The sequence below is a fragment of the Colias philodice genome, chromosome 2, assembly GCF_061535455.1.
Source record: "Colias philodice isolate Cphi_HAF_F1 chromosome 2, ilColPhil1 Martin Lab GWU primary, whole genome shotgun sequence".
Lineage (NCBI taxonomy): Eukaryota > Metazoa > Arthropoda > Insecta > Lepidoptera > Pieridae > Colias > Colias philodice.
This window is the reverse complement of record NC_143087.1, coordinates 6,477,191-6,498,530: the sequence shown is the minus strand read 5'-3', so window position 1 is coordinate 6,498,530 and position 21,340 is coordinate 6,477,191. Positions and strand designations below refer to the sequence as shown.

General features: G+C 35.4%; 4 protein-coding genes across 5 annotated transcripts; 2 read left to right on the top strand and 2 right to left on the bottom strand.

The window, feature by feature from the left end:
- The first annotated feature begins 2,225 nt into the window (after window positions 1-2,225).
- slmo (PRELI domain containing slowmo) lies at window positions 2,226-4,166 on the top strand. 2 transcript variants are annotated; one of them, XM_089705186.1, is made up of 4 exons: window positions 2,226-2,426; window positions 2,525-2,690; window positions 3,150-3,344; window positions 3,486-4,166. In XM_089705186.1, the coding sequence occupies exons 1-4, from the start codon at window positions 2,395-2,397 to the stop codon at window positions 3,777-3,779; spliced, it is 687 nt and encodes a 228-aa protein (XP_089561312.1). In that variant the 5' UTR covers window positions 2,226-2,394; the 3' UTR covers window positions 3,780-4,166. The 2 variants fall into 2 exon arrangements, with proteins under 2 accessions (XP_089561312.1, XP_089561319.1); XM_089705193.1 differs by having other exon boundaries at window positions 2,229-2,426; window positions 2,505-2,690.
- Window positions 4,167-4,548: 382 nt separating this feature from the next.
- MED11 (mediator complex subunit 11) lies at window positions 4,549-5,405 on the bottom strand. Its single transcript, XM_089705205.1, has 2 exons — window positions 5,192-5,405; window positions 4,549-5,113 (listed from the first exon to the last, which is right to left on the bottom strand). Exons 1-2 carry the CDS (start codon window positions 5,265-5,267, stop codon window positions 4,785-4,787), a joined length of 405 nt encoding a protein of 134 aa, XP_089561331.1. The 5' UTR covers window positions 5,268-5,405; the 3' UTR covers window positions 4,549-4,784.
- Window positions 5,406-10,316: 4,911 nt separating this feature from the next.
- On the top strand, window positions 10,317-13,818 carry RpL3 (ribosomal protein L3). The gene is made up of 7 exons (XM_089705079.1): window positions 10,317-10,423; window positions 10,719-10,911; window positions 11,017-11,185; window positions 11,389-11,711; window positions 12,585-12,764; window positions 12,936-13,114; window positions 13,590-13,818. The coding sequence occupies exons 1-7, from the start codon at window positions 10,421-10,423 to the stop codon at window positions 13,782-13,784; spliced, it is 1,242 nt and encodes a 413-aa protein (XP_089561205.1). The 5' UTR covers window positions 10,317-10,420; the 3' UTR covers window positions 13,785-13,818.
- Window positions 13,819-18,872: 5,054 nt separating this feature from the next.
- Window positions 18,873-20,100, bottom strand: LOC149490479 (uncharacterized). Its single transcript, XM_089705125.1, has one exon. It carries the CDS (start codon window positions 20,098-20,100, stop codon window positions 19,255-19,257), a length of 846 nt encoding a protein of 281 aa, XP_089561251.1. The 3' UTR covers window positions 18,873-19,254.
- Between the last annotated feature and the right edge of the window lie 1,240 nt (window positions 20,101-21,340).

Here is a 21,340-nt window from a genome sequence, read left to right as displayed (position 1 = left end):
AGTAATGCACGTGAATTGATGCGTGCAATCGATTTATCGTTAGTAATTATTAATTATTGGAAAAAATTTTAAAGCTTTCGTTTCATTGTAGTTTTTTCGAAATAATCAAAGTTAAGTAATTCAAATTATGTTTAAAAAATAAATATAAGTATGGATGAAGGTACAAACATTGAAAAAAATGTTAATGAAATAATCAAAATCCAAATTACTAAAAATAACCGTAAATATTTTTCAACCAATTATTATGTATATTTACACATTAATGAGGTTATTGCTCACTCTATGAATATTTTTTTTTTCAACACTGAACTCAGCGCAACCTGCTGGTGCGTTTCATGTTCCAATTAAGCATCAGCATAATTCGGCATTGTGCGGCACTGAGTCGCATTATGCTCTGTAATTGGAAAACAGCCACTATAATGCCGCCTCTACAATACATAGTGGCTGGCCCAGCCACTGCCCACTGGTCAAATGTGTCAGAACGGGCGTTGGCCGGTGTGCTTGCGCGCTTGCCGCGCGGTGCCAGTATATCAAAGGCTTAGAGTATATACTATATACTACCTATAAGAGTGCGAACAACGAAGTGGAAACAGTAGGCAGAGGTGGGAACAACACGACGTTCCCACTGCGAGCGTTTTTAGTCGTAGTTGAGTGCTATCGAAGTGCGTTTATCTGGGGATTTTTAAGCTATTGCATAGCTTCTATCGCGGGCCTTGAGCGCGGGGACCGAATCCAGAAATTTAGTAACGAAAAACCTCACGCTCGGGCCACCGACGGGCGCGGAGGTGTGGCTTGAAGGCATAGCATGCAATAGCTTTACCGCGGCAGTCCTCGCGTGACACACGTCTTTTTTCGAATAAACATGGTGAAATGTGCAGTTTGATCTTGCAAGAACGATACTAGAAAAAACACAAAATTGAAATCCAGTATCACATTTCATCGGTAAGTCGATTGTTGTACTTATTTTTATGAAAATAAATCTAGTATCGCGGGGGTGAAGGGGAAGTGGGAGGCGGACCAGCGCAGGATCGCGCGCGCACCATTCGCGCGCCTCGCTGCCGCCACGTCATCGCAGTGATGTGCCTTGACCAACGCTGTACTCGATAGTTTACTAGAAGAACTATATTTTAAACATATTATTTATTGTACTTTAAAATAAAAACCAACTCTTTAAAAATATGTATTACAAATAATTTTGTGGTGTGTTTTGTATGATGCACTTTCTAATATTAAGAATGCGAATGTATTATATTATATGTAGTATAAATGTGAAGTATTTAATGTTACGATATGAGGACCGCTAAATTGATTTTGAAGATTTAGGTAAGTATGGAATGGATAATATTAAATAAAAAAAATATTAATATTATTTACTATTTCATTTTAAATTAATAATTATTTCTCATTTTTAAAACATTATTAATATTGTTCGATTTATTATTATAAAAATAGCACTAATTCCGATCTTTGATTTTATAAATTTTAATATTTTTAAGAAGTCCGTACCCGTACGTTTTTCGTCCGTCATTTAAACATATTTTTTAAAGTAGGTAACTACTTATAATAATTAATACATGAAACATTCAAATGGAATAAACACACTTTATTCACTTGGTAAACAAATTTAAAATTACATATTTATACTTTATTCATACATTTCTCCTTTAATAACATATTGAACATAAAATTTATTTAAGATACATATTCATTTGTGCAATACACGCGCTCTATACTACTGTATTCTTCTTCTTATATATAAAAATGAATCGCAAAATGTGTTGGTAAGCGCATAACTCGAGAACGGCTGAACCGATTTCGATAATTCTTTTTTTATTATATTCCTTGAAGTACGAGGATGGTTCTTATGTAGAGAAAACGTAAACATGTACCACGGGCGAAGCCGGGGCGGACCGCTAGTATATACTCTAAGATCAAAGGACACTTGTCAGTTGTCGCAAGCTTGACGCAATTACGCACCATCAAAGAGTAAAGTGCACCATCCACACATTGAAGATTGGCCGCGTGATGAGTTTGCCCAGAACAAGGATCAAGCTTAGGATCAAGAGTGCAAATTTTTTTCTTGCGTTGAATTAACACCTAACCTATGTGTACAGCTGTGGTGTACAGTGTAGAGGCGGTATAATACAGCTGATATGGTATACTATATCTGATCAATAATCTGTGCCCTGTGGACTTAATGGTCAAATGTCACTGTCATTGTAGTTTCCTAAAATTTATGGAATTTTCTTTTCCTCTTTGTGTCTTATTAAAAGAGGACGAAGAGAATGTTTGGTAGATCGTAATGTAACGTTATTACCATCTAACACCAAAAATTGAATGGAAGAAGGTGCTTTTTCTTAATTGAAGTTGGATAATCCATAAAACTACACAAAAATGAAGATTTGGACTTCAGAGCACACATTTAAGTATGTTCAATGTGACGCAACATTACTGATTAGTGTAAAGTTCATTGATAAATTAAAGCTATTGTATTTCAACTGTAGTTGTCCTTCTTCATTTGTAGCCATCCTTGGGAGACAGTTGCACAAGCAGCATGGCGTAAATATCCCAACCCCATGAATCCTGCCGTGATAGGAATTGATGTGGTGGAAAGAAGAGTTGTCGATGGAGTTTTGCATACCCACAGACTTGTCAGTTCAAAATGGTTCTTCCCTAAATGGGCACAAGCGGTATGAAATCTTAAATAGTAGTTGTATCATTGTATGTAAACTAAGAACTATCTTACAGCCTCATTCTACATTCTATCCCACAATACCTTTGATTGGTTAATTACTAATGTCAGTTTTTGGAAATTTTAAAGTTGTTATTAATCAGATAGGAGCATTAAACTTATTATATTATTTTGATGGATTATTTTCTTGTTTAGATAACAGCTGTTATAATACAATTATCTACATTAAAACCATCAAATAATCATATTTTTATGTTAAAGATAATATTATCTTAATTTTTATCAGACACATTATTTTCTGCCGAAATCAATATAGATAAAGCATTTATTTAAACATTTCAAACAGATCAAAATAAATATCTGTATTCTGTATCATTTATAAAAATTATAAAGAGTTACTATTATGCTATTAAAAAATCTATTAATTATGCTGTATTTTTTTTATTTATTTATTTAGCTCATTGGAACAGCTAAAATATGCTATGCAAGTGAAAAATCGGAAGTTAATCCAAATGAGCGTCAAATGACATTGAAAACTACAAATTTGACATTTTGTCACTACATTGCCGTTGATGAAACTGTCCGATACACTCCACATCCTACAGATACCTCCAAAACTCTATTGACACAAGAAGCTGTAGTTACAGTTCAGGTAAATTTATTTTTGAACAATAAAATGTTAAGAATATGCTATTTCATTTCTTTCATAATATAAATTAACTTCATATAATTTGTTATGAGCTTCACCACATTCTCATATGTGAATTGATATTTATAATTCTTAAATTTTTAGGGTATACCTCTCAGCAGTTACATGGAAGATTTGCTAACAAATAAAATATCACTAAACGCAGGGAAGGGACGCCAAGCTATTGAATGGGTAATTGGCAAGTTTGACAATGAAATCAAAGAACTTGCTAACTCTGCTTGCAAAAGTACTGATGAGCTCCTCTCTCAAACAAAAAAGTCGATTGATGACATTACTACAACTGCACGAAGATCTATGGATGATATATCAACCAAGGCAAAACGGTCACTTGATGACATAGAGAAATTCACCAAGGCAAATGCAAATCAACGAAGCTGAAAAGAGGAGTGATTTCGATTATAGGGCTGATTGACTTTAATGTTTGTAAAGAAAGTTCTACACAAACTATACTCAAGCCCATTAGACAATATAAATAAATTCATTAAACTTTAGTTTCATTACTATATATACACTCAAAGCACTAACATTAGTTAAGTATTAGTAATGAATGTATTTATTGAAATAAATGTATGTCATGGGTATTGTTTACGTATATTATGTTTCATATTGATGCATTTTTAAGTTTTAAATAGCAGAATGTATATAAGTTACAATACTTTTTTATTGATATGATTGTTTTCTTCATTCTAGATGTCAAATTGAGATCCATTAGTAAATATATTTGTTTTGCTTGTATTTGTTAATAAATTTTTGTTATCTGCTGTTCTTTTTGTTTATATTGTTATCTTTTTAAACTATTAATGAGGATATGTGGGTTTTATATTTGTAGATATTTTACTTCACATTCACAAAATTCTGAAATACATGTACTGAAAAGAAAGGTACTAGTAACTATGCCAGTAACCTAACCCAACAGATGTTGTCCCATCTTTTTCTTTCTTTTTCAATCATAAAATCCAAAAATAAACAAAATTCACTTGATTCCGTGTCCCAGTAAAATAGGGATTCATGTTTATGAATAGAAAAAAAAAAATAAGTACCAGAATCTCACTAGGGACTTTTAGTGAACATTTTTAAATTTTGAATACAAGTGTACATATTATGGGAAAATACATACTATGTGGTAATAAAAGAAATTAAAACAGTCTTTTATTATTCCAACTCTTTATTGCATTAGAAATAAATAAGAATTTCCACTTTCTATTTTACATTTTCATTGTATATTTTATTCTGGTTTATTCTTAGACATGAATAGCAAAAATTAATTATACAATGTATTGCCAAATGAAGTATGTAGGTAACTGTGTGGATTGCATTATCTTCATAGTTACATTGTTGTTAACATCATTCATTGAAACAAATATTACATAAATTTATCTATCCCTAAGTACTAGTGCCAGACGAAGTCATTCCACCGTTAGGTACATTGGCAACAGACCTATTACTTGCAGCTAAATGAGCTGCTTTGAGTCTCTCCAACTCATTTATCCAAGACCGAACATGTTCTAGTCTATGCCAGGCCATTTGTAAAACTTTTTGAGATGCATATCCAGAACCCTCATGTGGCTGTCCTGTGGAAACTTGTGTGAGATAATTTATTTGATCACTCAATTTAGATTCGACTTGACTTAGTGTTCTTAAAAATTGAGAAGTGTTACTCTCTGCTTGCTTCTGGCTAGATTTCTCTTTACCCAATTCAAGAAGCGCTTGTGCTGAAAGCGAATTGCATAAAATTATTTATGTTTAGTAAATATTATTAAGAGATATGAATTCATTAGAAAAAAAAATACCTGCACATTGCAAACATGTTATTATGTCTTTTTCAATGTCGTCTAAAACTTGTATTCTATCCATAGGTCCTGCCATTTCGAATGTTATTACTTATGATCAATTATATTAAAATAAACTCTATTAATATGCCGCTGTAAACTAGTATTTTACAATTTTACAAACTAAACACAGTGACAGGGAGGGTTTATTGCTCTGAGGTGACAGGAGTCAGGACTGACATCAGCATCTACAGACGCTCCGATTTGGTTGGTGCCAACCTCAGAGCAATAAGAGCGAGCGCGCACGAGCAACTTTGTCTCAGCAACTATTTTGTCTCCGCAACTATTTTGTCTCTCCAGCCATGGGCTAGTATGAAAGTGCGCGCACGTAGCGACGCAACTCCCGGGAGACTTTTTTGTCCGCGGGTTCGGAGACAAGCCCGCGACGCAACTGTCGCCCTGTCTATTGGTTTCAATGCAAGTGCGCGCACGGCGACAAAAACGTTGCCGGTCGGCGGTTACCCGGCCAGTTGCCGCGTAACCGGCGTAGCGATAGTACGTATTTATGTCAACGTATTTAATTATTCTCGTACACAGTAGTTTTAACCGACTTCAAAAAAAGGAGGAGGTTATCAATACAGCCGGTATATTTTTTTTGTGTGTATGTATGTACACCGATTACTCCGAGGTTTCTGAACCGGTTTACGTGATTCTTTTTTTTTTTGATGCGGAATGGTGTGGAATTGGACTCATAAATTTTATTCGGATAAGCCCAGTAGTTTTTATTTTATGAGCATTTTTGTCTGGTCTCGATGACTTAATTGAAATGTAGCAAGTAACTTTGATTCATTTCCAGGTAACCGATTGAGCTGAAATTTTGTATACGCATGTAAATTGGATAGCGATGAAACATTATTATGACATAGAGCTGATTTGATGATGGAATCGGAAGGTGGCCATAGAAACTTAGTAATATGTCGACTCAACTTTATCGAGTTTGGGCTCGTTTGATTCGTGTTGAAAAATACACTTAAAAGTATTAAATAAAAACTACTTTACTTTTTACAATTACGAGTACATATCTATATTAATATTATAAAGAGGAAAGGTTTGTATGTATGTATGTATGGTTTTCAGTTTTCACGCATAAACTACTGAACCGGTAGCACACATAATATAGTAACTTGGATTAACACATAGGATAGGTTTTATCTCGGAAATCCCACGGGAATGGGAACTATGCAGGACAAGAGACAGACAGACCACAACCGTCTCTTCGAAAACCATGTTGATAAATGCAGAAAATTTTAAAGAAAAAGTTGCGTTGCTGTCGCTTTCGTGTGCGCATCGTTCAAAACTTTGCGAGGAGACAGCGACAGAGACAAAATAGTTGCCGGGCAACTAAGTTGCTCGTGCGCGCTCGCTCTAAACCTAGTGCCAACCAAGGTGTGCCAACCATATTGGAACCGATATAGTTATCTGTGGAATACTTATACTCTAAAAAAGAGATGACAACCATTCAATTCCGTCGGACAATGTGTAGCAATGCTACACATTGTCCGACGGTTGGCCTTCCACTTTCCAGCTGTCAGTTGACCATAGAGTAATATGTCAGTTGACCATAGTACGAAGAGAATGGGCTAAATTCTACTATAGAAATAGAGAAAATTACAGTCATATGCGGCTCTTACAACTTATTTTTTAAGGTTTTTAATGTAGCCGCACTGTCAATTTTTTTTAATACTTCTAACATAATAAAATACGCTTGATTTCTGGCATCTCTATTTGCGTAATCTTTGTTACTTAAGTCCCACAAACAGGGAAAGTCTTTATATAGTTCCAGTAATTTTATTAATATGTCACGTTCGATGACCGTAACTCCCTCGGCGTTCATGTTGACGTCCTACACCGGCGGCGTTGCGAATGTGAATGAGCCAATTACCTATATTACTCTATGGAATGAGCCGATTTGGTCGGAACAAAGCTTCCAAACGTTCCAATTTGGTTGGATCGGATAGGAAGTTGGTTTGGTCGGTATCGCCGGCGCATCCGACCACGTCAAACCAATATTAATAATAATTATGTCGGACCGACCGCTCTCTACACTTTCATTTGGTCGTGGTCGGATGGTTGGCAGTTGGCACCAACCAAATCGGAGCGTCTGTATATGCTCATGCTGATGCTTGTTCAGTGTTGAAAAAAAAAATATTCATAGATTTAGCAATATAACCTCATTAATGTGTAAATAAAGTGGTATACATAATAATTGGTTGAAAAATATTTACGGTTATTTTTAGTAATTTGGATTTTGATTATTTCATTAACATTTTTTTCAATGTTTGTACCTTGTTTGTACCTTCATCCATACTTATATTTATTTTTTTAACATAATTTGAATTAACTTTGATTATTTCGAAAAAACTACAATGAAACGAAAGCTTTAAAATTTTTTCCAACAATTAATAATTACTAATTCACGCGCATTACTTTTTCTAGTGCTCGATTGTGCGAAGCGTTGCTGTAGTTGGAACATTCAACGTTAAGCATTATGCCGCATAATGCGCTCTAGTGCTGTAATTGGAAAACGGGGAATGGCCGGAAGATACTGACACAAATTTTTGGGTCATTTTTATCAGGATGGCGGTTCTACAGGGGTCTTGTACGTAATGACGACAAGAAAAATGATGGTCAGATGGTTCTGAGTCACTCAGAACCACAGTCAGAACGCTGGTACCGGGAGACTAGTCGCGTGGGCGTTAGTCGAATTCGTCGGATAAATTACGGAAGTCAAACGATTTGTAACGGAAAAATTTTAGGATTTAACTACCTACCCATAAAAAAGAAGTAAGAATAACAAGAATATGTGTGCTCGCACACGCGTCAGAAGTGAAACTCCTTTGACAAGATTTGAAGATACCAAAATCATCGCCATAATCCATGACGCGACGTGTCGGTATTGCCCTTAGATTACAAAATAAAATACAGATGGAGCATGTCAATCATTCATCGCCCTTGTCAAAGAAAATACGAAATCAAAAACGAATACGTTCCTCCGCTAGTGCTATAGCGATTCTAGTGTCATGCAATACGTCAAAAGTGGTTTGATATTTTAGTAAAAAAATGCTGTCTTGTGATATTAAAACGCTGTAAAACTTGTTCCCGAAAACAAACAAAAAGATAAAACATCGTTTTACAGATTTTCTGCAGATTATTTGGCTTATTTAATTTTGTATACAAATAATAATTTTACAAATACGAAGGAATTCAAAACTTCAACGTATGCTGCCAGTATTTTGAAAATGAATTTGCCATTTTTAGGGGTAAAATGGTTAAAAGATATTCGGGGTAGTGCTGTTGGATTTTTCGATCGTAAATGTGATTATTTGTATAGTGCAATAAAAGTTCATGGTCATTATTAGATTATTTTAAAAAGCATTATACATTTTTTTGTTACTTTTATAAAAAGCGTCGTTTTCGCTTGCGATTTAATTCATGTGAACACATGATGGATATGATGAAAATAAAATGTCCCGCATTCTCGACTAAAAACTACCGCTATTCGTATTCATATGTTTTGAAAAATGAAAACTTTTTTTAATGTAATTTATTTAATAAATTTAATGTAATTTATTTAATAAATTTAATGTAATTTATTTAATAAAAATTGAATAAAATTATTTTGTCCATGTATAGATAACTTTAGTAGATACTAGATAGGTGATAAAATAATTTTTACAATATTATAAAATAATATCAAAAACCCGAATTTATATTAAAATAAAAATTAAAACATGACTGCTAATAATTTATGTAGCCTACGTCACTACCACCACAGCTACCTTCATAATTCAGATGATTGCAATGACACCTCACAAGTCACAACTCAAAATCGATCCAACAGTTTATACTGCAGGGCGTGTCAAAGAAATATTATACATACATACCTACACTCGAAAAACATAACCCTCTTTCTTCCGTAGTCGGGCAAAAATTTTGGAAATTTTTCATTATCTGGTAACATAACACGCACACAGAAGCACCGTGTACGTACAGTGCAACGGCGAAATGACAGCACACATAGCTTTATGGAAATGACGATAAATTATTCGGTTTAGTTCGGCAACGCTCCATCTGTCTTTTATTTTGTAATCTAAGGTATTGCCATTGAAATTTTATTCTTAACACGCCTAAAGTTTCACTACAAAAATAAGAAAATAAAATAAACAGACGAAAGTTTTGTTAATATACAATATAATAGAGAAACAAAAATATTCATACGACAATGCCCGGTTTACATTACATTACTCGACTGGAATAATCCAGTCGAGCGATCCAGTCCAATACTGGATTGCAATAATGTAAGTTACCGGCATCGGAATGAACTGAATCCAGGAAGCATTCTAGTCCAGTAACTGGATTCGCAGTCAACTTTTCAGTCCAATGCGATCAATCCAGTGCAATTGGAATAATGTAGACGGCCAATCCAGTGCATGTGTTGGTTGTTTTTAGCCGACTTTTTTGCGAAGATTTTAACAATGATGAAGAAGTTATCTGAAGACAAAACTGTAAAGTTTGTCACACAGAGGAGGACATCAGAATAAATACACCCACTTGCCAAGTTAGGTGTGAAAGGGATAAAAAAACATACAGGCGTCATTCATGATCATAATTTTCTTGTTACAAGTTAATGTTCATACTGAAATCTCCAGTGTATTAGTTAAAAGCTTCTTGTATTATGTATTCTGTGCCACAGCTTAAAATAGGCACCAGCACCAGCATAATGCTAGGCGTCCATTACAGGCGGATCGGGCCGGGCCGCATCGCAACGGGCCGTCTCTAATGGACGCGCTGTTTGCTCCTGCGTCCACCTGTACGGGGCGCGGCGGATCGCCTAGGCGGATTTTATCTAACAGACGCTCGCCGCTCACATCCGCCTGCCTGCGTCCACTAGACGGGTCGGGGCGGGCCGGGCCGCAGCGCACCGCCGGCAGAAATCCGCCTGCGAAGCGATATCCGCCAATGCGTTGCGGCCCGCCCCGGCCCGATCCGTCGCTAATGGACGATGTTTCATACAAAACATAGGCCGGCGTATTTTTGCGTTGCGATGCGGCCCGGCCCGATCCGCCTAGTGGACGCCAGCCATAATATGACGTTGACAAATATCTTTCAAAGTCAGTGCTCATAATCAAAGTCAATGTGGTTTGTAAAAACTCTGTAATTCGGCCATTTTTGTTGCGACCATCTACAAGGATGGTAAGTCTACGTCACTAGTTAATGAAATACTTGCTAAATTAAAATCATTGTTTATCACCGTAATCCTTGATTATTTTTTAAATTAGTTTTACAGTTTTGTGTTTGAATTTGTTAAATATATTCTCTGTAAATGTATTTTTTTGTGAAAACGAAACACATGATGATAACAAACTCTTTAAAAATACGGTTAGAACCTGAATCTTTGTGAAGATACTAGGGCGGACTGATGTTAAATACTATACTGCCGAATATGTTTTTGTTGGATACGGTTTGCTTATTAAATTCTTTGTTTTAGTCGCATAGAAAGTTTTCGGCTCCCCGGCATGGGTCGATGGGATTCTATCCCAAGAAGAGATCCCGCCGTCATCGTGGTAAAGTGAAGGCTTTCCCTAAAGATGATCCCAGCAAACCAGTACATTTAACAGCTTTTATTGGTTACAAAGCTGGCATGACCCACGTGGTCCGTGAACCCGACCGTCCTGGTTCAAGTAAGTATTTCTCACGCTTATTTCCTATGTTTGAATGTTTAAATGTTTGAACCAACGATTTTCGGGAATCTTGTAATCATAACCTATTTTTAATCAATTTTTTAGAAATTAACAAGAAAGAAATCGTGGAAGCTGTCACCGTCATCGAGACTCCTCCCATGGTCTGCGTTGGTGTTGTTGGTTACATCGAAACACCACATGGTCTTCGTACATTGATGACTGTCTGGGCGGAACATATGTCTGAAGACTGCCGTCGTCGCTTCTACAAGAATTGGTAATCATTTTACTTCGTTTTTTATATAATTTAAATCGATTCTATATGTATGTAATGTACTAATGAAAACCTCATAGCTCTCCTCTCAAGGGATGAGGGTTTAAAAATATATATGCATTGCGCATATTGCAGCCATTCGGTCTCCGCTCAACGATGAGGCTGATGGCTTTCTTTACAGCAACATATGTCTTCTGCTAATCTAGGTACAAGTGCAAGAAGAAGGCTTTTACCAAGGCAAGCAAGAAATGGCAAGATGAGCTGGGTCGCAAGTCCATCGATAAGGACTTCAAGAAAATGGTCCGCTACTGCAGTGTCATTAGAATCATTGCTCACACTCAGATGAAGTTGTTGAAACAACGCCAAAAGAAGGCTCATATCATGGAAATCCAAGTCAATGGTGGAACCATTGAAGATAAAGTAAAATGGGCCCGAGAGCACCTTGAGAAGCCCATTCCCATTGATTCAGTGTTCACTCAAGATGAGATGATTGACTGCATTGGTGTTACCAAGGGAAAAGGATACAAAGGTATTGTTTAATTATATTATAAAGCAAATTTTTTATAAAAGTACTCTTGCAATCATAATATTTAAAGGGTAGTATTGACGAGTGACTGTAAATTAAAGTTTTAGTTAACAAAAATAATAAATTGGGGTAACAGAATTACTAAGTGAGCGACTGACTGCGAGCGATGAAAAATTAATAGATCAGCAACTAACAAGCATTCATTTGCGTTACATAAAATACAAAATGAGCAGCTTCATAATATTTGAGCGACCTAATATTAATTGTTTGAATGACAAAATTACGTCTTGTATTATATTCATTATTTGGCATATGATTTATTTATACTGAGTGGCATTTTATCTTAATCGAGGTATTTCGAATAGAAAAATCACTTTGAAAAATACTATAATGGACAGAGTAGTTACTATCAGTTCAATTTGTTTTTGAAAGTTTTATCAAATAACTATTTGAACAATTTATTTTAGTGTTTTTAGTTGCTCTAGATGAGCGTAATTTAGTCGCTCACTTAGTAATCTATTCGCTCAACTAGTAATTTAGTCGCTCATATAGTAATGTAATCACACAGTTAGAATTCCAATATATCAAATGGATTAATCACAATCCTCCTTTAGTACACTCAATCTGTATTTTATTATCAACTAATTTTCGTTGCTTGTTTAGTTTATTTGTCGATTACTCAAATTCATACCGCTCAAGTTATTAAATCAGTATCTCATAATCAGTCGCTCACTTTATTTTCAGTCGCTCGTTTTATTATTCCCCATATTTAAATGAATGAAATTTATTAAAGATGTATAATCTTGAATTAAAGAATTATTATCATTGTATTGATCTATGAAATATTTGGTTAAATTTTGTTTTATACTTTTCAAGGTGTGACATCTCGTTGGCATACAAAGAAACTTCCGCGTAAGACGCACAAGGGTCTGCGCAAAGTTGCTTGTATTGGAGCGTGGCATCCTTCAAGAGTTTCATTCACTGTTGCCCGTGCTGGTCAAAAGGGCTACCATCACCGTACTGAAATGAACAAGAAAATCTACAGAATTGGTCAAGGTAATTGCAAAAATGTTGATTGTTTTTTTAGATATTTTTGTCTTGTTTATATACCAATTAGGTCTTAATTCAGTTCTGATTAAATTTTTAGCTTTAAATAGTATATATATTTTTAAATCTGTGATTAAACACATTTTTATTTAAATTTTGTATGTGTTCATATTATTTCAGGTATTCACACAAAGGACGGAAAGGTTATCAAGAACAATGCATCCACTGAATATGACTTGTCTGAAAAGTCTATCACCCCTATGGGTGGTTTCCCTCACTATGGTGAAGTCAACAATGACTTTGTTATGATCAAGGGTTGTTGTATGGGACCTAAGAAGCGTGTCATCACTTTAAGAAAAGTGAGTATAGTATTTTATAACAGTAATGCATACAACAATTATAGTGTAGTACACAGGGGTAATTCCGGCCATGGGATAAATACGTATATGTTAAATTAATACGTAACTATCGATAGATTAAGCGAATATGTATGCCTTTAATATCAAACCTATATTATATCTTAATGCCCTTCCTTCACGATACTTATGATAAAGCGATGCTCTAAAGTGGTATTCACAATTTTCAGCTTTATAATATACTTTATTCAGCTTTATATATACTAGCGGTCCGCCCCGGCTTCGCCCGTGGTGGTACATATTTCGCAATAATAGGTAGCCTATGTTCTTTTTCAGGGTCTAAAGATTATCTGTGCCAAATTTCATCAAAATCGGTCCAGTAGTTTATGCGTGAAAACCATACATTACATACAAACCTTTCCTCTTTAAAATTTACTTGAAAGAATAGCTTTTTATAAAATTATTTATTATTTTTCAGTCCCTACGTGTCCACACTAAGAGGGCTGCTCTTGAGAAGATCAACCTGAAGTTTATCGACACATCATCCAAGTTTGGTCACGGTCGCTTCCAGACGCCGGCTGATAAGGCCGCGTTTATGGGAACGCTCAAGAAGGACCGTATTCGTGAGGAGGCAGCCGCTACCACCACCACTGCTGCAGCCCCACAGTCATAAATACTTCTTGACAATATAAGTTGATATAAAAATATGATGCTTTTTTTTACAAAGCCTGTATCCCTATACTATATAAGTAATACATAGTTGATAGTGAACCATTTTGCCTAAACAAAAACTACTGGGTCTATCCGAATAAAATTTTTATGGGACCATATCGACACCATTCCGCACCAAACAAAAAAAGAATGACGTAAATCGGTCCAGAAACCTCGGAGTAATCGGTGTACATACATAAAAAAAACACCGGCCGAATTGATAACCTCCTTTTTTTGAAGTCGGTTAAAAAAACCTTTCTAATTTTTTTTTAGTCTTCTAATTCACAGTAGACAGAGAATCCAATAGACACCGGCAATGCGTGTCGCAGAAAGAGATAAAAAAAGAATACGTCACAATATTTAGGGTTACCATGTGAGGGAAAATTTACCCCGCAATTAAGATACAAATCTCTCAATATTATTCACATAACATAAGTGGATAATAATGAGATATCCACATTACATACTTACATGTTTATACTAATATTATAAAGAGGAATTAATGTTTGTAATTATGTATGTATGTATGGTTGGTTTCTCTGTCTACGTAATTCACCGTTTGATATATTTTACGTGTTCAAATGCTATGTAGATAATAGATATACAACTATTCATGCCATAGGTATTTCTGCGCAGAGATGCATGATTTCTTGCTTCTATTTTCCTCCTATCAATTGCATGATAAAATTATTATCCTATAAGTAGAGCCAATTTAATAGGCAACATTTGACGTCTATCAATTTTATCTTCATAGGGTGGTAACCTGCTTAAAAACATCGATTAAAGTGAATTAATCGATACGGACTTGAAACATTTGTCAATCGAACTTGAAACACATGTCAATAATTTATGATAATTTTTATTCCCAAGTAATCAATGCATTCGATTCTAGATGTCAGATTTCGATTTTTAGAGTAACGTCTCTGGTATTTTAAAAGAAAAAAGGTTTATTGACACAAAATTGTAGCGACGTCAGTTCTTTAAATCAGAAATTGTTTATTATGTTTAGAATGGTTTATCGGTAAAATCAAATCCTAAAATTACTTGTATCGGTCATTATTATTATAAATATGTAATCGTAATTGAAAAAAGTTAAATAAATGTGCAGTTCTAACAAAACGAACTATAGGTCTACCAGAATCTGATGGCATATTTATATTTTAAAAATAAAAGATTTTCATGTGGCAACTTTATTTGACAACTATCAAATTGGTTGTCAAATTATTTGTGTTGATGATTAATTTTTAGGATTTTGTCTTCAAAATCTTCGAAATGTCGATAAAACCGCTGCGATCACAAGCAAGAGGTGTTGTTTATAATGTGTATAGAAAAATATTCAATGAGGAAGGGTCAAACACATCACAATTTTCAATTTTAAAGCGCGTGAAAGATTTTATTGTTAAGTTGGACTTGTAGGGGCTTGTTATGTGCGGGTGTAATAAAAGATGGATAACTACGCAAAGGTTATATTTCGTTAACTACATATATTTATCCGTATGTAATTAATATTCAACCTAATGCGACCCACCCGCGTCCCGACAAGCCCGTGACTAACTGTGCATAACGCACAAACTGTTTATATACGAGTTACCGTGTGAACCTATGGTGGGAACTTTCTTAGTAGGTACTACACTTGAAATATTTCGGTAACTCGTAAATTGGCTTGTCGTCGCTACATCATTCCCCCCTTAAAATAAAAAAGGTATACAAGTAAAAAAATCTTACAATAAAATTAAACAATAAACAGATGTATATAAAATGTCGCTATAAGGTTAGGTACAAAATGTTTACAAAATAAAGTATAAAAAATGTTCACAATATAAATCAATCATAACGTATACAAGTGGTTAAAAGTTAACACCTAATTTCGTTAAACTATTTATGTTATTATAAAAACTCGGTTGGGTCTTCTAAGTGGCGTGCGATAATTTTTACACGTCAATTAACACTTAGTAACATCAACATTTCAAATCTCAATACGTTCTTAACACTTGTATCGTTTAATATTACAAAGGCTATTACTATACACTCATAAGCCATAAATCAAAAGTACTTAAATTTCTAAGTAGTAAACATTTCAATCAAAACTCAACACAAACATAAATTTGAAATACCATACTTAAAACGTTAAACAATGAACTCGTTTCAAAATTACATAAGTTCTATTATTTATTAAATACGATGTGTTGATTACTAAGTATTTATTATACATTTCTATGAAGTCTTATGAATACTTATAATCATCGTAATTCTAATAAATTTAAAATAGTTGAAACAATTACAAATACAATACTATTACCTAAATCGTACTGGTAATCGTATAGCTCTTCCACTACGCGTGGTATGTGTATTAGGCAATTCGCTACTTGGAATTTGTAACGGAACCTCAGTATCTGCCCCAGATGTCGTATCACTATCATCATTCAAATAATATGCAGGTTTTAGACGGTCTACAGATATTCTAACTTTCCTGCCAGTCATTTGAATATAAAATACCTTTTCCTCTCGACTCAACACACGATAAGGACCGTCGTATGTTGGTTGTAAAGGCTTACGTACTGCGTCGTTTCTTACAAAAACATAATCGCACTTTTCTAAATCGGGGTGAATAAATATGTTCCGTCTTTCATTCTGCCTAATAGCTACTGACTGATATTTTCTAATAGAGTCTCGTAATTTACTGACATACTCAAGACTGCTATCTATTTCTAAACTCGATTTTTTATCGTAATAATCACCTGGTAATCGTAAAGTTGTTCCGTACGTTATTTCTGCTGCGCTTATGCCGGTATCACTTCTTACTGCTGTTCTAAGTCCTAGCAACACAGTTGGTAATTCCGTAACCCAAGATGATGATATATTGCATAAGCGAGCCGTTAATGCCGCTTTAAGCGACCTATGCCAACGCTCTACCGCCCCGTTACTCTGTGGGTGGTAAGGTGTCGTACGCAACTTATTAATACCTAATAACTTCATTAGTGTAGCAAATAATTGACTTTCGAATTGGCGTCCTTGATCGCTTGTTAGCTTTTTCGGACAACCAAAGCGAGAGATCCATCCTTCATATATTACACGCGAAATCGTTTCAGCAGTTATATCTCTCGTAGGAAAACATTCTGGCCATCGCGTCCCCCTATCAACTATGGTTAGGCAATACCTAAAACCTTCGGGTGAAGTGGGTAAAGGTCCAATTAAATCAACATGAATATGTTCAAACCTATCGCACTGCGGAAACGATCCTAAACCTGACATTGTATGTCGATTAACCTTCGATCGTTGACATTCAATGCATGTTTTAGCCCATTGGCCAACATCACGATTCATATTTGGCCAATAAAACCGATTTTGAATCAATTTGCGTGTAGTCCTTATTCCAGGATGACATAAATTATGTACACTATCAAAGGCAATACGTCGAAATTTTTCAGTCAAATAGGGTCTAATTTTATCATTATCTAAATTACAATAAATAAATGTACCGCTTTCAGGTAACATAATTTTCTTTAACCTATTATTAGCGTCTTTCGAATTAGATAATTGCAACATATAAGAATCTTGTTGTTGTTCCTTAGCAAGTTCCGCGTAATCTATTACAGTGGGACAACTTATTGTTGCGACTCGTGATAACGAATCCGCAACGACATTATATTTCCCACTAACGTGCCTCAAATCCGTTGTGAACTCACTAATGAATATCAAGTGTCGTGTACGTCTGGGTAACTCTTTCTCGCTATTTACTTTAGAAAATGCATAAATTAACGGTTTGTGATCCGTATACACCGTTAACTGTCGTCCTTCGACCATATTCCGAAAATGACGAATAGCTAAGTAAATTGCTAATAACTCCCTATCATACGTACTATACTTGCGTTCAGTCTTAGATAAATTCTTAGAAAAATAACCTAAAGGTAACCATTCATTATTTGCACGTTGTTGTAAAACTGCACCTACATGAGTATCCGATGCGTCCGTCATAAGTGCGAGCGATGCATCGGCTAAAGGGTGCGACAACGTAATCGCATTACACAAGCTCGACTTACATTGTTCAAATGCTTGTTCGGCGATTGATGTCCACACAATGGGTGTTTTATCTTTCTTTTTAGAGCCATGAATGAAACTATTGAGAATCGATTGTGATGAAACTGCGTTAGGTAAATGCGCTCTATAAAAATTTACCATACCTAAAAATCGACGTAATTGTTCGATGTTTTCGGGCCTAGGAAATTCATTAATCGCTTTTACTTTATCATCAAGCGGGCGAATACCATCTGACGTAACATGATAACCAACAAAGTCGATTTCCGTTTTCCCAAACGTACATTTCGCTAAATTAATGGTTATATTATATTTGCTAAATTGCTTAAACAATGATTCTAAATGTCTACGGTGTTCGCTTTCATTTGATGAAGCTATTATTACATCATCAATATAACAAAAAATATTATCTTTACTGTCCGCGTCTAGGTCCTGAAAAACAGTATGATGCATGAATCGCTGAAACGTCTGCGCAGCGTTACGCAAACCGAACGTCATGCGTGGAAATTCGAATAACCCAAACGGCGTTATTATTGCAGTTTTCTCTACATCTTCCGGGGCAACAGGAATACAATGATAAGCCCTATTTATGTCGATTTTAGAAAATATTTTCTTACCAGCTAATAAATACGTAAAATCTGATAAGCGCGGTATAGGATATCGGTCCGGCTTGGTTATAGAATTAAGCTTTCTATAGTCCCCGCACGGACGTAACTCGCCATTCTTCTTAGGTACCACATGAAGTGGACTAGCCCAAGGACTCTTAGAGGGTCGGCATATACCTGCTTCCTGCATGTAACGAAATTCTCCCCTAACTTTTTTATATCTAGCTGGAGGTAAAGGTCTAGCCCGGGCAAACACTGGAGGTCCAGTCGTTTCAATATGGTGAAAAACACCGTGGCTAGGTATTTCCCTGTACGATGAAGGCTTAGTTATATCTAGGTACTTACATAACAAGTCGTGAAATTGATGAGTTTCCTCAACTGTTGTCACAGACGGTTGATTCTCCTTAATAACACTAGCTACTGATTTTAATTTAGTTAAACTATCAATTAATCGACATGATCTTAAATCTACAATCAAACCATGATGTGCTAAAAAATCTGCACCTAATATAGGTTGAGTTACCTCGGCGATAATAAATGACCATTTATACGGTCGCCGTAAACTGAGATCTAAAGTCATTAACTTAGTACCAAATGTCTTAATTACACTACCGTTTGCCGCGTATAGTTTATAGTCACTACACTCACTCGCGAATCGGTTATTTTTCGACACTGGTAAAACTGAAACATTAGCGCCGGTGTCCACTAAAAACTTAAGATTACTTTTTCTATCTCTTATACACAGGCGTTTATTTACGGTGGAACAGACATCCGCCTCTGTCTGCACCGTATTTAGTTTTTTTGTTGGCTCTCCTGCTGCTTCTGCCACGCACAAGGTTGAATGCACTTGCTGGCGTTGTGCTTATAGCGGTAATGGTAATAACATATCCAATTGGAATTTTTGTGTTTTGATATTCCTGTACGATCGCGACTTCGCGAAGCGGAGCGATGCGTGCGATTACCATACTTTCGACCGCTAAACGATCTGCCTCTCGAGCCTGCAGATTCCAGCTGGTTTATCCGCTGCGTTAACTGTGTAATCTGTTCAACCAGCGTAGGTTGTATTGAGGATATTTTATCTCTGGCACACGATACCTCCTGTATCTCCGCGAAACGTGTCGTTTCTATAATTTTATCCGCCATGTTAGCTAATTTTTCTAAATCTTTTAATTCGCTAACTGTGAGGACTGCTTGCACAGCTGCGGGTAAATGTCCCATCCACAGCATCGTCAGTGTTTCGTCCGAGAATTTTTTTCGAGCCAGGTCTCGCATACGCCGTAACAGTTGGGAAGGCTTTTGTTCGCCCAACTCAAGCTCTTTTAATAATTTTTGGACCTGACGCACTTCAGATTCTTCATATACTACGAGCAACCGTGTTTTTAATGCTTCGTACTTCTTTGTATCGGGTGGTGTTAATACAATGTCGCTAACCTGCTCAACGTGTTCGCGACTTAATTTCGCTACCACCAGGTTATATTTCGATTCGTCCGCCAGCTTCTGATTCGCCACCACTGCTTCAAACTGCGCGAACCAAAGTCGTGGTGATTCTTTCCAGAAGTCTGGAATTCTACTCGACACAGTGATATGCGCGAGAGCATTTTCACTCTCATCCGCTCTAATTGGAACTGCCGGATTCATTTTGAATTAAATTTTTATTTAATCAATAAATTAAATAATCACACAAACGATATCTATGCAATTCACTGTTCACTACTAATCGTCGGGGGTCACCAATGTTGTAATGCGTGAGCCCCAACAGACTTACTCGTTTTGATACTTTAAATTAAAAATGTTATAAATAGGTAACTATAATATTGTTTGTTGATTAAAATAGAATTTTATGAAAACTCATTACAGGAGTTTCCAATTCGGCTATTTGTCAAGTCTAAGGTGTACAAGTCAATTTTATAATGTGTTAATACTTACGAAAATAAACATGATTTTATTTTATTATTGTTTTATTTTATAAAAAATTATAAACAATCGTTTAATACAGTAAATAAGTTTTGATCTGCATTATCATTACGTCCATGTTTTCACATGCCATAATGATGGCATGAGGTATGTGTAAATATACATAATATTATGTATTACCTTTAGAAAAGTAATATGTATATTATACATATAATAAGTACCTACATAATATTACGTGGATATCTCATTATTAAATACAGTATTATCCACTTGTGTAATGTGACTAATGAGAATGAGGACAAAATAAAAAATACGCAGTATCAAGATCGTTAAGTCCATTTTCCCTAGGGTTGCACACTCAAAATTTTGATTTCCCTAATTGCCATCAGATTCTGGTTTACCTATATCATGTTATTCTATGTCGTGGTTACTAGGTTACGTTGTTGAATTTTGTTGAACTGTCAAATGTTGCCTATTAAAATGGCTCTACCATGGACTCTACTATAATAATATAGACTTGATTTATCTACGACTATTATTGAAAATTGTCTCAACTCTAAATACCTACCTATCAACGCTACCTATTGAAAAAGTTCAAACAAGCATGTAATTGGCAGCTTGGTCCGTTTTCTTGTCTAGCGCGCGCGTCGTAACTCATACATTATGATAAAATAAATTGCGCTTATAGCACATGAGTAGAAAGACGGAATTCCGTCTTTCTACTCATGTGCTTATAGTTAGGTATAAATACATAAACGAATTTTTCCTTTTAATCCAAATGCTCTTGTGGGAAATGTTTAGTATAAAAAGTAGCCTCAGTTACACCTTATTACATCCGCTCTAGCCTCTACCAACCTACTACACCTACGGCTACCTACCTACTTTTAGTCATGTGCTTTAAAAATGTGTGTGCCGAGCACACATGTCAGAAGTGAAACATTTTTGGCAAGATTCAAAGGTCATT